Consider the following 17,090-nt stretch of genomic DNA (forward strand, 5'->3'; position numbering starts at 1 on the left):
CATAAACAGAAAAACAGTATGTATTTGTAATATTTAATAACATACAATGTACATTTATCTGCTTATCTTCTCCCACAAAATATACAAGAATATGTGAATGCACAGAAAACCTTTTGGACATTAATCAGTATGCGGAAGATGTCCTGTTACCTGCTTTCAGGTGCTGTCGAAATGTCAGCAATGCATTGGGAAGCCAGACGACGTCAGAGTGCTCTGGATCGAAGGCTGGCTAGAGACAAGCAGCAGGTATACAGTCCCTAAATTATGACAATAATTTACTTCTAGGCGGCCCGGTAGTCCAGTGGTTAACGCGTCGACCTCGCAGTGCGAAGGTACCGGGTTCAATTCCAGCTCAGGCCTCCCTGTGTGGAGTTTGCATGTTCTCTCTGAGCCTGCGTGGGTTTTCTCCGGGTACTCCGGTTTCCTCCCACATTCCAAAAAGGTGCATGGCAGGCTGATTGAACACTCTAAATTGTCCCGAGGTGTGAGTGGATGGTTGTTCGTCTCTGTGTGCCCTGCGATTGGCTGGAAAACCGGTTCAGGGTGTCCCCCGCCTACTGCCTGTAGACAGCTGGGATAGGCACCAGCACCCCCCCCCCGCGACCCTTGTGAAGATAAGCGAATCGAAAAATGAATGAATGAAGGGATTTACTTCTAATATTTGAGCATATTCATCCTCAACTATGGTAGAAATAAGCATCTTGCAAAACCAAGCTCTGAGCGAACTCACTCACTTTAAATTAATCTCTTTTATTATTTATAATTTTATCTGTGGTTTTATTGTGATTGTAAAGTGTGCTTGAGTGTTTTGAAAGGCACTTATAAATAAAATGTATTATTATTATTATTATCCTACCGACTGCTGTCAGGCTGCTGAATAAAAAATAAAATGATGTGGAAAAACAATTGTAAATAGCACAGCCACCTTATCTATATCTGTGAATGCAAACACTTTGTTTTTCTTCTTTCTACCCACAATCTCTCTGCTGTAGACTGTAAATTTCCCCAGTGTGGGACAAATAAAGGATATCTTATCTTATTATTATTATCATTATAGCCATCCATCCATTTTCTGATCCACTTATCCTCACAAGGGTCGTGAGCGTCCCGGCTGTCTTTGGGCAGGAGGTGGGAGACACCCGAACTGGTTGCCAACCAATCACAGGGCACGCATAGACGATACAACCATTCGCGCTCACACTCACACCAAGGGACAATTTTGAGTGCTCCATTCACCTGCCGTGCATATTTTTGGAATGTGGGAGGAAACCGGAGTACCCGGAGAAAATCCACGCAGGCACTGGGAGAACACGCAAACTCCACACAGGAAGGCCGCAGCCGGAATCGAACCCTGAACCTCTGCACTGTGAGGCAGGCATGCTAAGCAGTCGCTCACCGTGCCGTCGCATCTGATATACAGTAGTAGTTGCAATCATTTGAAAGTTATTGTGAGTCATTGTTATTGTTTTATACTTTGAGGCAGTGGTTCTCAAAGCTTTCACACTAAGTACCACCTAAAAAGGACTTAGATCTCCAAAATTACATTAAAATACAGGAGTGTAGTAGGCTCAAGTGTTCATTAAGGCTCAAGTGTTCATTCCTAAAACGTATACCATATGTGTAAGTCACTGTACATCATGCAAAGTTTGCAAATTAACACTGCACTTAAATCTAAGAAAGTGGGGAAAAAATGCTTTTAAATTATGATCTAATTAAAATAAATTGCACATACTGTAAATGTTAAATAAAAATCACACAAAAATTAATGTTGAATAAAGACCTCTAAAAATAAGATACTGTACATAAAAGTTAAATAAAACTAAACAGGTGCTTAAAAATTGACTGTAGTGACTTATGAAAAAAAACAGCCTAGATTCTAAAATACTTAATTGTATTTCATGTTTTAAATTTAGTAAAACATGTATGTACTTAATTCTGTGATTCTTTATCCACCACTTGTGTGAAAATTATAATTGAATCAAGGTGAGAACTGTATATTCCAAAGGGTGTTGAGGTATTGCCTGCCGCGGGGCTCCGGTGAGAGTTATTAAAGAATGACACCTGACGGCATTTTATGATGGGTTTTATGTAGAATTTTATGGCAGACACAAACAAGAGCTGTGATGAATGGTATCTGTAGGGATGTAATACACATAGTCTTACGATAAGTATAAAGGTAAAGAAAGTATAGCAGATAGAATTCAACATACAGCATATTATCTTATATGTACATCATTTTCCATTTCCTCAGGCTACTGTTCGCTTAACCACCGAATTTCGGCTTTTAAAACAATCTTTTTTAACTAAACACAGACGAATACTAACTCAATATTATTTTGGTACGTGAACCAATATTGCACTGTATATACAGAAAATAAACTTATTTCCTCAAGAACGCATTTCAGTGCTTATGTTTGTGATGTGCTCCACATGGACTGCAGAGATCCAAAATAACTGGGGTCCTCTGCTTTCAGGGTGCCCAGACAGATGCCTTAACTAAATGTAGGGTCCTAACTAAAGGGAGTTTAAACATGCCTGTTGTAAATTAGGAAGCAAGGAGAAAATAGGGAATTTTGTACAACTGGAGAGAGCCGTGTGGTACAGTATTGTCCAACACTTCGAGAATCATTGCTTTAAGGCAATGGAAAAAATGATTAATTAAAATCATGTTAGTCTTGAACTGTATCCATGAAGAGTCTCAGGACCACCAAGGTGGTGTCACTCACTCATTCTTTGTAAATTGTCATTGAGTCTGCTGTTGGTGAGCCAACACTGCTTAGTATAGTTTATTATTAAAGAAGAGTGGAGCTGAGCTGGGACATGTGACACTCCAGTACACGAGGTCAACCTTATTTCCATTGTGAACAGTAGACAGAATACATGTATCCTGTTGGTTTTGCTCATAGACATGCGAGTGAGGAGTTTTTGTCATGAGTTTATGTTGCCTTCACTTAAAGTTGTTACCTATCATGAATTTCAAGGTTTAGTTCGTAAAAATGGAAACAACATCTAATGGCTTTAACCAACAACCTGCTTATCTTTATAGCTGGTGAAAAAAAGTGAGAATACCTGTGAAAAAACGGAATCAAATTCATCACAGGAGCAAACAGGTACTGTGCCTTGTGATTCTCAGAAAAATGTCCAATACTTACAAAAGTCACACTGTTTATCATTTTCAGCTGGATACCAGTGTCCCTATTGTAAAAGTTTGCTGAAAGCACCTATCCGCCACAGCGGCAAAATCCCCAATAGATACACAGTGGGTATCACAGTCTGTCTCAAATATTAATTCGTGTGATTGTACCTGACAGTGAATCATGTACTCATCTTACAGTCTTTGCAGTACACACAGCAGTGGTGAGACAGAGGCGGCACTCTCTGTTACCTAACCGAAGGTAACCTTGCTTCAACACTATTCAAGCCAGTGATAACTCGACTACTGGACTGTACGTCTCCTCTGCAACATAAACTTGTATTTTCAAGTGAAGGTGTACTTTTTAAACAGACACCAAATACAATTTGATTTGCAGTCTTAGTGATGCTTTAATGATGACAGAATATCAAAGTAGAGCATGGACCTCCACAAAGGACAAACTGGTGGTGCATCATATTTGTTTGTCCATGCTTCTTAATTACAATGCCACTTCCTTGGTCATAGAACCAGACATGAACGGTTCATTTGATGTTTTAGTGACTCATAACAACTGCACATGCACCCAGATCCTCGTGAAAAATTAATGGAATCTTTTTTGTAGCTGTGGATTTTATTTTTTGTGTGCAAACCTGGAAATTGTATCTATGTTGTACATTATTTTACTACAGTATTTCAAAATTATGCAAAAAAAGTTACAATTAAAAATAACGACCATCCCACCCCCTGTCAAAAAACAAAATAAATAGTTGGGGAGGTTTTTGCAAGTTGATGTACATTAGAAAAGGAAAGAAAGTGGAAATCAAACAGGGCATAAAGATTAATATTGCGTTAGTGGTATACAATTTTTCTTTTTTTCATGAGTCTGGATTGGGCTCTTTTAAAGTGCAGCGATTCTCCCGTCGAGACTTCTGACACACCAACACTCGTACACTGAATGTTTGTGCGCAACCATCATTTGTTTGTTGATTTGTTCAAATCTAAGGGTGGCCCTATTTTCTGGATTGTAGAGTTTCCATGAGACTGACCCTAAATTCCATAGATATCCATTTGGAAAACAAGTCACACTTTGATTGTGAAATTAACAACAAACTCAAGCCCTACTATGCTCTACTTTCTTCCTCATCCTTCTTGAGTTCTCTGCTGCATTTGATACGGTTGATCACCACATCCTCTTCCACCGGCTCTAACATGACATTGAAATGTCTAGCACCGCCCTTGAATGGTTTCACTCATACCTCACTAGGACTGAGTTAATAGCCATGAGGAACGCACAATCCCACCGTCACACTGTTATTTGTGGGGTTCCCCATGGCTCTGTACTCGGTCCAACCCTCTTCAATCTCTACGTGAAGAGGGTTGAGCCCCGACACGGGGGACCATATTTACTTCCGTAAACACTGCCACGTGATGTAATTTTTTTCTTTTGGGTGCACATCACTCAACACTGTGCCTTCTGTGCATACGTGTCACATCACAGACGTCTTGCGTTCACATTAGAAATCACGTTTGTTTTTGTAATGTCACAAGTACATAAAAAGATCGGATTTAAGAAAAAAAAAATCCAATTGGGCTTCACTACCCATTGTGTGAATGTAGCCTAATATCTCTGTTTTTGAAACCAGGCCGCACGTTATTTTATATCTTAATATTAAATGCTGTTATTTGTTGCAACAAAGGTCAAATAATACTAATAATTTTACAGTGGTGACAATCTTGCCTTGGAAGGAAATTATTTAAATTTCCACAATTTACGATGGCACTTTTTTTTCATCTGACACGGATAATCAGAGGCATGGCATTGTACAGTACTAGGATTGAGACTGCCGTTCAAGGTTCTAATACATATCATAAAAGGAACCATTACACATTCAGTTGAATGACGTCAGTGTTTTATTTGAATTTGCCATCTCTGCCAAACAACCATCAAAAAGACCATTACACGATATACAGTATACCGTATATATTCTTTTAAATAGTCAAGTTAAAGTATTACCAATGCGAATAAAACAGGTTCTACTATTTGATGCCTTAAACTCAAATTCCTTCAAGTTATCTTATCTGTAAACTAAAATACAGATTAAGTCAAAAAGTCACAAAGAAAAATACGAACAACCATATAGCAGAACAAATTTTAAAACACTGCATATTAAGCCGGAAAATACAAGGATCCAAAGAGCTTTGTTGTACATTTCGTTTCAAGCATAAAATGCACAGGAATAAACAAAACAAAACCCACCTCAATTTAAATGGCAGAATGAAAAGGATTGTCCTTAATAACACATAACATTAAAACACGTACACACATTACATTAACAGTATATGCTTGAACTAAGAAGGGGGAAAAAACTGTCCGGATTACCTCTGCGCGCTTAGATTTGCCCATTCTAGTCATATTTACTACAATTTGCATTTATCATTGTACATTCCTGTATCAACGTTAGGAGATGGATTTTTCTTTCTTTATTTATTTGAGGCCTGCCTGAAAATGTGTTCCAAATAATAATACTAGGTTTGCAAAATGGATCACTGTACTAGTGTTTCCCAACCTTTAATGAACCAAAGCACATATTTTAGAGAAGAAGAAGAAAAATCTAATGGAGCACCACCAAACGAATGTTTGAAGAAACATACACACAGGTTAATTAATGTGTAGGTTATGTACCCTCTGCCACACAGTCAAAGAGTATTGAACTGTTGTGCCCGTCTCTCGATGTCACTGGCACAGACAATTGAGCAAAGATACATTATTTCTCGTGAATAATCTTGGGAGACATGAGTAAAATTGGATCATTTCCAGTGCCATACTCAAGGCACACTAATGTGCCCTGGCACACTAGTTGGGAGTCTCTGTTTGACAAGACTACATTATTGCATTTTATCCCCCCCAAAAAAGAAAAACTGAGCAGTCCTTCTTATTCTGCCTGAAAGTTGATGAAATCACTTCGTAGGCTTTGCTCTCAGTTGCGAAGTTCTGTTTGTTTACATACACTTATGAAGACCCCCCCCCCAATAAACAGTTCTAAGGAAATATGTTGAATTCCACTCAACTCCAGAATGATTTAACTGTGTCTTTCAATGGATTCTAACTAAAGAAGAATCTATCTAAAGAATGGCAGCAGACATACTGAATTTCAAAAGAATCCTTATACACATTTCAGTCACCTCACCTTATGCATAAAATCTATTTTTTTCCCTCTCTCTGTAATTATATGTTGCTAGGATTAAATCATTCTTGCTGTTCATTTCATTCTTCTTCAGCATCTCTTTTTCCTCTTAAATTTAAATATACAGTATATATTTTGTTTCCATGACAGATTCTTTATTTGGGCCGGTAAATAAAGAGTATACCATCAAGCAACAAAATGAATTCATTTCAGCCTTTTGTGATTCTTGAAAATATGCACTACATAGACAGCAGAAGAGTCCACAATGCCTCATGATTGTCCAAAGGAATGAGTTGGAAACTCTAAAAAGTATTAATTGCAGAAGTTGACAATATGATTGACAACAACTGTAAAGACAAACGGCCGGAACAGAATATTAGGCCCATTAGTTTGGTCTGCAGGTAATAATAGATAAAGCAACGCCCATCCAACAAGATCAAAATAGCTCAATTTGATGCCTAAACACAATATAAAATAGACAGTGTGCAGTAATTCCAGAATGGAGGAATTTTGATGAGTTGTCTAAAAAGACACCAGGTAACAGTCGTGTTCCTTCACCCTGGCCATGGAAGGCCACCTTTTATTTACCTTTTGACCTTGCTCACTTGTCCTGTGTGTAAGGTACCAAGGCGTAACACCACCAGTGTATAAGAGAGTGTGAAGCTTATCACCTGAGACTCACTGCCCACACCTCTGTGAGTTGAAAACAACTGTGACGGTCAAACTGACGTCTGCACACATCTAATTATCTCAATGCGGGTGTGTGAATGTGCACTTCAGGAAGCCGTGTTCCACTCAAAGCTCTGAACGTAACCCTTCTGATGCAACTATTTACCATGAGGCAAACGTGAAAGCGCTTCATTTGTGAGTCGGCTGAAAGACAAGGGCGGCTATAGTTGTTGGTGTGAAGTAGCAACATAAAAATCAACAGCAATGGGAGCAACTTTGTCGATCATTCATTTGAATTAAAGGACTATTTTGTCGATGGTGATAGCAAAAATAGGCTGGCAAAATGCATAGTTTGCAATTGACGGAGTGAATACAGAATACCAACATCTAACTTCGTTCATCATAACAAAACCTACAGACAGGGTAGCTAACATCACAGCTGAGCTAGCAATACGAACATTGGTTTGGGACAGTAAAAAAAATGTGAATATTTAAGTAGATTGTTGTAACATAACTAGGGGTGGGGTGGTCTGCGTGCCGAGCCTCAGTACTAAACTGGACTACAGCCTTTCCTTGTAGTGTTAGTAGTTTAGTGAGACTTGTCTAAAAGTGAAAATGATAAGAGTGCTTCAGATCACAGTAGTAGTGATATACATGATGTGTGTGTGTGTGTGTGTGTGTGTGTGTGTATTATTCTGTCACCATTAATTATCTCCGCTGCTTAGTTGTCATGTGAACGAAATCTGAATTTGCCATTGACTCAGCAGCATATGAGGTGAGGTGAGCACTGGTTGACTTTAATTGGACAATGTTGCCCTCTTAAAACAGGCTAATATCAGTGAGACAAAAATTGAGTACCGTATTTTCCGCACTATAAGGCGCTTCGGAGCACTGTATAAGGCGCACCTTCAATGAGTGGCCTATTTTAAAACTGTTTTCATATTCAGGGCGCATCACATTATAATGCGCGTAGAATAGAAGCTACAATAGCGGCTAAGGTTGTGTTATGCATCCACTAGATGGAGCTATGTTAAAGGAAATACAATACAATACAGCTTTATATAACACTGTCACAACCGCTGCAGCAGTAACAAAGCACTTTTCAGAACATTTAAACTACGCCCAAAAAATCTGAATACTGATCCATATATATATATATATATGAGGTGCACCGGATTATAAGGCGCACGGACAGCTTTTGAGAAAATGGAATGCCTTTAGGTGCACCTTATAGTGTGGAAAATACAGTATTCTTTATGTAAATAGGCACACTAAGGGCCACATAAAAACAATAAAACAAAAATAATCTTTGATCTTTTTGAGAACTGTTATCCAGTAAGGTGATTTGTAAAAATTGTTTGTTTTCTTGTCTGATGATGCTCTCTTAGTCAAAAAGGTTCCCGGCCCCTGCCTTAGTCTAATAGTTGGTTTGAGCCCAAATTGATTAGTCAGAACTGGAAAGTGGGTGTGGGGGCGCTGTAGAGAAGTATATCACACCTCACTCTCTCACAAGAGAGAGTTTAAAAGTAGCACTAGTCGGTAGATTAGCTGACAATGATTTAGCCTGGAAATTAGCACATTTAACAACTGCGGTAACGTGTGTTCGAGCCTGGGGCAGGACCGCACCGGATAACCACAGTTCCATCTGTGCTCCAAGTTAGAATGAGATCGTGAGTTTTTGTGGAACAAGAGTAAGTTTTGTCCCACACCTCGTACACTACAACACTGTATAGGGCACGGATGAAGGTAATGAAACTGCAGGAACGCTACTACATTTTCCAATGTCCCGGGGGAGGCGGGGGACATCGAGTCCGATTGGACCATGTTCCGTGCCTCTGTTGTTGAGGCGGCCAATCTGAGTTGTGGCCATAAGGTGGTTGGTGCCTGTCGTGGCAGCAACCCCCGTACTCGCTGGTGGACACCAGCAGTAAGGGATGCCGTCAAGCTGAAGAAGGAGTCCTATCAAGCCTTTATGGCCGGACCCCGGAGGCAGCTGACGGGTATCGACTGGCCAAGCGGAATGCAGCTTCGGTGGTCGCTGAGGCAAAAACTCGGGTGTGGAAAGAGTTCGGTGAGGCCATGGAAGCAGACTTCCGGAGGGCTTCGAGGAAATTCTGGTCCACCATCCGACGTCTCAGGAGGGGGAAACAGCGCACCACTAATACTGTGTACAGTGGAGATGGGGTGCTGTTGACCTCGACTCGGGACGTTGTGAGCTGGTGGCGGAGTACTTCGAAGACCTCCTCAACTCCACCAGCACGCCTTCCTTGGAGGAAGCAGAGTCTGGGGACACTGAGGTGGGCTCTCCTATCTCTGTGGTCGAAGTCACCGATGTGATTAAAAAGCTCCTTGGTGGCAACGCTACAACAAACACTCACTGATGGCACTGCTTGAAGATCATGAATGTAGACAACATTGTAAGCTGCAATCAATTACAATGTAGGCCATATCAACAACAGCGCACATTGCTTGAAAACTGGTTGTCGTACCAGCCATTTTGAGTAGCATTTTTCCATTGGCTAATTGTGTTTAATGGTATTTCTATTTACTTTAATTTTTTTCCCCAATAAAAAATGTGTTGATAAATATGTTTATAAATAGAGAAATGATCAGAGAATATTGGTATTTTAAGACATATTTCATGTCATTTTAAGCAAAAAATACTACATGGGGATATACATCTTTATCAGGATATTAACTTAGCTACAGTATATCAGGATAGACCATTTTGTCCATTTTGCACAGCACTATGCCTAAACCTCTTTTGGATTATCATATAATGATATTTATAAATAATGATGATGACATCCATTTACCATCTGTGGTATTTCATTCCCTCACCGAATGAGAATCGATAAGAAAACCCAAATGGAACAGGTTTGATAAGCAGTACCAATTATGAAAAGTTCTTATTAATTCCCATTCCGGGATCTTTTAGAATCAAAATAAATGAACCTTTTTCATATGTCTTCTCCAATTTTTCACATAAAGTTGTGATATCTGATAATGTCCAAAAACAAATATGAGTATTAAGAGGAAAAAAAAGAATTGAAAGACTAAAGATGACATAGAAGAAGTGGGAGTGAGAGAGCAGACGACTGCCCCAAAAAGAAAGCCGCATACATAAATTACAGATCTGGACGCTAGCTGTCAATGATGCCATAATGCACAGGTGTCAAACTCAAGACCCATGGGCTCTGGCCCGCCACATCATACATATTATGTGGCCCGCGAAGGCAAATCATGTGCGTCAACATCCATGATCCTTGCTAAAATTTGTACCAGACTATCAAATTGTCATGTGTAATAAATAACTTGCAATAATTTTGTTTCCTTGTTTATACTCACTTGAACAACAAGTGGACAAACAACAAACAAATAGTTGACTGATTTCACTACTAGTTATCCATCAATTTATTGTGTGCAAGTAATAATACGATATGATGATTAAACATTTATACGGTTTCGCTGTCGTAATGGCCCTCTCAGGCAAGCCGGAACTCCAAAGTGGTCCGTGACAAAAATGAATTTGGCACCCCTGCCATAAGGTCTTCAAATAGTTTCAAACGCTGGACACTAAACTGAGAGCTACCACTTATTTTATGCTCAGGTGATTTGCATTTAGTATGGTGGTTTCAAGTTTAGGTTAGTTTTAGGTTTTATGCTTTATTGTGCATGAGTCTTGGGAGAAACCATTCTGTGGCGTAACAAGGTTCGAGTCCGCTATTCCGTGACTGTAAAGTCTTTAAATGATCCAAAGATATGCCATTTTATCTTCTACCCACACCCCCACTTTCTTGATCTCTGCTTCCTGTTCGATTAGCCTCATGTTTGTCATCGTTCCAAAATGCTCTTGCTGGTCAGTAACGTGTAGAGTACCAGTCATTGTCGGTCAACTGAACGAGCTCATTGACGACATCGTGCAGGTTGTAGTTATGTTTCTTCAGCAGACGCTGGTTGAGTGGTCTGTCCCCAAATCCCATCTCAACAAGCACGGCCATCATGGTCTCTTGTGTGGACTCGTCTACTGGAGGCTGCACAAAAATAGATCAAGATAAATCACAGCTAAATGCTACTCACTATAAAAAGAAAAAGAAGGAAATGAGCTCTGTCATAGAACAGAAAGCAGTCCAGCGCTCAAAAATAAGACTTGTTCAAACCACCTTCCACCCACATACGGCCCATTCATTAAAACATCGCAGAAAAACCTTCTCTGTTTAAATACCGCGTCATGCTGTAACGGCCAATTAGAAGTCTAGCATGTCTTAAATGTTTGTATTTTCTCATGTATTTACTTTAACTTAAGGAGAAATTTGAATAGTTTGGAAAATCATCCAAAAAGGGTAGTACCTGTGTCGGGCCTTGTCCTGTAAACAAAGCTTTGTAGGCAGAAGCAGCAACTGACAGCGCACCTTTAACCAGGTCAGTGGTCACACCTGGATGCCTGATGAGAGACAATAAAAATGTAACATCCAAAATGTGACAAAATTGACTCCATTTCAAGGAGAAAAATTGAAATTCCTTGTAACACTGTGAAAAATCACCTCCGCGAGCCATCACCTTACCGTGGTGGAGGGGTTTGTGTGTCCCAATGATCCTAGGAGCTAAGTTGCCTGGGGCTTTATGCCCCTGGTCGGGTCACCCATGGCAAACAGGTCCTAGGTGAGGGACCAGACAAAGCACGGCTGACGAACCCCTTATGACGAACAAAATAAATAGAACCCAGTTTCCTTTGCCCGGACATGGGTCACCGGGGCCCCCCTCTGGAGCCAGGCCTGGGGGTGGGGTTCGTTGGCGAGCGCCTGGTGGCCGGGCCTGCACCCATGGGGCCCGGCCGGGCTCAGCCCGAAGAGGCAACATGAGTCCCCCTTCTCATTGGCTCACCACCCATGGGAATGGCCAAAGGGGTGGGTGCAGTGTGAGCTGGGCAGCAGCCAAAGGCGGGGACCCTGGTGGTCCGATCCTCAGCTGCAGAAGCTAGCTCTAGGGACATGGAATGTCACCTCTCTCGCAGGGAAGGAGCCCGAGCTGGTGTGCGAGGTAGAAAAGTTCAAACTGGATATAGTCTGACTTGCCTCCACACACAGCCTGGGTTCTGGTACCAATTCTCTCGAGAGGGGTTGGACTCTCTTCCACTCTGGAGTTGCCCACGGTGAGAGGCGCAGAGCAGGTGCGGGCATACTCATTGCGGATTGTCCATAACGAACACCTTGTTCAGACATAAGGGTGTCCATATGTGCAGTTGGCACCAGGACACCCTTGGCTGCAGTTCGATGATTGACTTTGTGGTTGTATCATCGGATTTGCGGCAGCATGTTTTGGACACTCGGGTGAAGAGAGGGGCAGGCTGTCAACTGATCACCACCTGGTGGTGACTAGGCTCCGATGGTGGGAGAAGATGCCGGTCCGACCTGGCAGACCCAAACGTATTGTGAGGGTTTGTTGGGAGCGTCTGGCGGAATCCCCTGTCAGAAGGAGTTTCAACTCCCACCTCCGACAGAGCTTTTCCAATGTCCCGGGGGAGGCGGGGGACATCGAGTCCGATTGGGCCATGTTCCGTGCCTCTGTTGTTGAGGCGGCCAATCTGAGTTGTGGCCATAAGGTGGTTGGTGCCTGTCGTGGCAGCAACCCCCGTACTCGCTGGTGGACACCAGCAGTAAGGGATGCCGTCAAGCTGAAGAAGGAGTCCTATCAGGCCTTTATGGCCGGACCCCGGAGGCAGCTGACTGGTATCGACTGGCCAAGCGGAATGCAGCTTCGGTGGTCGCTGAGGCAAAAACTCGGGTGTGGAAAGAGTTCGGTGAGGCCATGGAAGCAGACTTCCGGAGGGCTTCGAGGAAATTCTGGTCCACCATCCGACGTCTCAGGAGGGGGAAACAGCGCACCACTAATACTGTGTACAGTGGAGATGGGGTGCTGTTGACCTCGACTCGGGACGTTGTGAGCTGGTGGCGGAGTACTTCGAAGACCTCCTCAACTCCACCAGCACGCCTTCCTTGGAGGAAGCAGAGTCTGGGGACACTGAGGTGGGCTCTCCTATCTCTGTGGTCGAAGTCACCGATGTGATTAAAAAGCTCCTTGGTGGCAAGCCCCCAGGGGTGGATGAGATCCGCCCGGAGTTCCTCAAGGCTCTGGATGTTGTGGGGCTGTCCTAGTTGACACGCCTCTGTAACATCGCGTGGTCAGCAGGGAGAGTGCATCTGGATTGGCAGACCGGGGTGGTGGTCCAGTTACAGAGGGATTACACTCCTCAGCCTCCCTGGTAAGGTCTATTCAGGGGTACTGGAGAGGAGGGTCCGTCAGGAAGTCGAGCTTCAGATTGAGGAGGGGTAGTGTGGTTTTCGTCCCGGCCATGGAACAGTGGACCAGCTCGACACCAGCAGGGTCCTTGAGGGTATGTGGGTATTCGCACATCTGCTTTTTGCTCTTTGCAGATGATGTGGTACTCCTTTAAGCATGGCTCTCCAACTCTCACTGGAGCGTTTCGCAGCCGAGTGTGAAGCGGTTGGGATGAAAATCAGCACCTCCAAATCTGAAACCATGGTCCTCAGTCGGAAAAGGGTGGAGTGCCCCCTCCGGGGTGGGGAGGAGACCTTGGAGGAGTTTAAGTATCTTGGGGTCTTGTTCACGAGTGAGGGCAGGAGGGAGCGAGAGATCGACAGGCAGATCGGTGCAGCGTCTGCTGTGATGTGGACGTTGTATCAGTCTGTCGTGGTAAAGAAGGAGCTGAGCCAAAGGGCGAAGCTCTCAATTTACCGGTCGATCTACGTTCCAACCCTCATCTATGGTCACGAGCTATGGGTCGTGACCAAAAGAACGAGATCCCGGATACAAGCGGCCGAAATGAGTTTTTTCCGCAGGGTATCCGAGCTTTCCCTTAGAGATAAGGTGAGAAGCTCAGTCATTCGGGAGGGGCTCAGAGTCGAGCCGCTTCTCCTCCACATCGAGAGGAGCCAGATGAGGTAGCTTGGGCATCTGATTTGGATGCCTCCTGAACGCCTCCCTGGTGAGGTGTTCCGGGCATGTCCCACTGGGAGGAGACCCCGAGGACGACCCAGGACATGCTAGAGAGACTATGTCACCCAGCTGGCCTGCGAACGCCTCGGGATCCCCTGGGGAGAGCTGGAAAAAGTAGCTAGGGAGAGGGAAGTCTGGGCTTCCCTGCTAAAGCTGCTGTCCCCGCGACCCGGCCCCGGATAAGCGGTAGAAGATGAATGGATGGATGGATGGACTGAGAAAAATACTCTCATGCTTAGATTTTGAGGCTGAATGATGCAACAAATAAATAATTATCCTGCCGCAAAGTGAATTATCTATTGATACATTTTTATGCAGTAGAAGGCAACATGCTTTTTAGACACGTATATCGTGTGTTAAACCACCTCAGTTCTCTTTTCTTGAACAAATGTTCCCTACCTGCCAGTTCTTGAACAAATGTGCTAATTTTTATTTATTTTTTTTACTTTGAAAATGACAATGATTGGAATCTTGCAGAAATGACACTTATTGCATGTGCACAATTATTTCCATTAATTAAATTTTTTGGTCATTGATATTTTACTGCTTCAGCTGTTTGATTGTCTAGACAGTGTTGGTTAAGTGTCCACTCAGAGACAATGTGAATGATTGTCTTTGTGTCCTGTGACTGGCAACCAATCCAGAGTGGAGGCAGCTCCAGCTCCCAGCAATCTTGAACAAGTTAAACAATCCATTCATCCATTGATTTCCGCTTACCCTGGGTAAGCGGAAATCAATGGTAATTATCATGGTAATTATCATACAACCGCACTCAGACCCAGTTCTTTACCCATGCCAGATAGGCTGGGCGAAGATCCACCACTGTAGGGTCTGGACTATTGTTTCCCCCCCCCCCTCAAATCCCTTTCGTTCCAACCCCTGGTTGTCAAAGTACCTCAGTATTGCCCATGCGTAGAGAGGACAAAATGCATGGCTAATTTTCAAGGCCCTCCCATGAACAGGATGGTTCACAATGCATTAAAAAAAAAAATCAAGTAGAAAATGTGCTGGAATTCTTGATTTTTGTAGTATTTTGAAGAAAGCAAACAATAGAAATATTAAGACAGATGAGAACTATTTTAAATGATTCTGTTGTGTTTGATACCATATAATGCAAGATAAAAATATTTTATAAATAAATTCTACAAAACCCCCAATAGTGGGCAAAATTTGCATACATTTCTCACCTGGGATTCTCAGAGCAGTCTACCTCTGTGTCTGCAGTGACTTCTGATCCTTCTGTCTGAATCTTTTCAGCACCTGGGGGTGAAAGACAAAACACAAACTTTAACTTACAGTACATCCAGAAAAGTGGTGAAGATTGCACGACTGTCTGTGTCCTATGTGTTGTGTTGTGTTATTTTTGTTATTTTGATTTCAAAATGGCGCCGGGAGAGTGGCTGCCTTTCCAGCAGCTCCTATATTTTGTTGTTCTACTTCTTCCTTTCATAACTTTGCTGCTGTGAATTGGGAATTTCTCCATTGCGAGACTAATAAAGGTTTTCTTATCTTATCTATATCATAATACGACCGTTTCATCTTTCAATGCTGTGAATTATTCCGATAAAAATATTACCATCCTCCGTTTTGTACAGGTCCAAGCGCTCTGTTTCCTCCCCAGCTCGAACGTTTTCTTCTGCGGATTCTTCATTACATTCCGGGCTGTGAATATGAATAACAATTCTGCATTGACACGATGTGTGAGTCCCATCGTGATGTGCGGAGCTGCAAAAGCTGTATATCATAAACATCCAATCAATTCCATTTTCTCACACAGCATGAGAGATACGCTTGCACTTATCAATGTAACCGAGGGTGTTCCTGTGGAGTATGCTGAGGTTCATTGCTTGGGCTTTTCGAAAGTAATTGCTAATTGTTTACCCAACAAAAATAATGGAATGTCGATGAAGTAATATTTTCCTCCAACTCAAAGGGAACAATACACCACCAGATACCAGCATACATACTAACCTTGATGCAAGTATGGCTGTAGGTGGTGCCACCACCTCAGGTGTCAATGGCTCATCATCTAGTGTCTGAGATGTGCAAAGCATGTCGTTAGCACTGCTGTTGCCCAATGATCCTGTCCCCAGAGTGGCTGTGATGTCATGTGCCTTGCCATCTTGCTCGGAGTTAGCACTTGGGTGCTCACAGGTAAGGATTTCAGGATCTGCGGAGGTACTAGCTGAGATGTCACCAGGTTGAGACAGTGCAGAGCTGCAACAGATTTGAGGGATAGAGAATGCAGACATATGTATTTCTATTAGGTGTTCTGGACTGGAACATATGGTCACTCTTTTTGATGAAGCGAGGAACGTGGGTCAAATCTTTTTTTGCAATAAAACATGTTCTATGTGCCTTCCCTTGACCTAAACTTGGTATTCTGATTAATATTGTATTTGTGGAAGAAGAATTACCATACCATACGGCAGTACCTGATATTTCATGTCCAGTCTGGAACTAGCATAAAAAGCACTAAATCGTAAAGGGGTGCCCATTACGTCGATCACCGTCGACTGGTAGATCGCGGACTGGTCCCAAGTCGATTGCGATGGGTGTAGAGGAGGAAAAAAACAATCAACCATTTGTGTGTCTTTGTGCATGTTCGTAATATATACTGTATATATTTTTGTGTTAATGCACACTGCACCCTAATCATCCTATCAGTCTCATTTTCACCAAAAGTATAAAAAAAATAATAAAGCAGGTCACGTTTAACGTACGGTGGCACGTGACTGCGTCACCGGAAGTTGTTCGCGCTCAGCAGTCTGCAGTGGCAGCTGGTGACCAGAATTGTTGTGCTATATCTTTTATTGTTATCATTAATCTCATTCAGTGTTTGTTTTGTGTACAATTCACTGAAGGCACAGGCAAAGAATAGAAATCTAGAGGGCAGAGGGAGGCACTTTAAAACGGAACGTGTGAGCTACGATAGTTAACAGGGTGCAAAAGTGCGTTGCATGCCTCCATGTCAGGCTGTTGCTCATCATGGCGTGCGTGTGTATGTGCGTGCACAGTCATGGGTCGATTGCGGGAGGTTGGTTGATCGAAAAATCGATCTTCAGTCCAAAAAGTTTGGGCACCCC

At 42.6% G+C, this 17,090-nt stretch overlaps 1 protein-coding gene across 3 annotated transcripts in view; it reads right to left on the reverse strand.

Moving 5' to 3' along the window:
* Positions 1–5,026: 5,026 nt before the first annotated feature.
* nbr1b (NBR1 autophagy cargo receptor b) overlaps positions 5,027–17,090 on the reverse strand; it is a 33,042-nt gene continuing 20,978 nt past the window's right edge. For all 3 annotated transcript variants that reach the window (XM_086132260.1, XM_086132261.1, XM_086132259.1), the window contains 5 exons: positions 15,976–16,221; positions 15,581–15,666; positions 15,192–15,264; positions 11,338–11,431; positions 5,027–11,021 (listed from right to left, as the gene is read on the reverse strand). In XM_086132260.1, coding sequence (XP_085988386.1) covers positions 10,848–11,021; positions 11,338–11,431; positions 15,192–15,264; positions 15,581–15,666; positions 15,976–16,221 — 673 coding nt within the window. In that variant the 3' untranslated portion in view covers positions 5,027–10,847. The remainder of the gene's footprint in view (positions 11,022–11,337; positions 11,432–15,191; positions 15,265–15,580; positions 15,667–15,975; positions 16,222–17,090) is intronic.

The sequence above is a fragment of the Hippocampus guttulatus genome, chromosome 16, assembly GCF_054856545.1.
Source record: "Hippocampus guttulatus isolate MCC_2025c chromosome 16, RoL_Hgut_1.0, whole genome shotgun sequence".
NCBI classification, from domain to species: Eukaryota; Metazoa; Chordata; class Actinopteri; order Syngnathiformes; family Syngnathidae; genus Hippocampus; species Hippocampus guttulatus.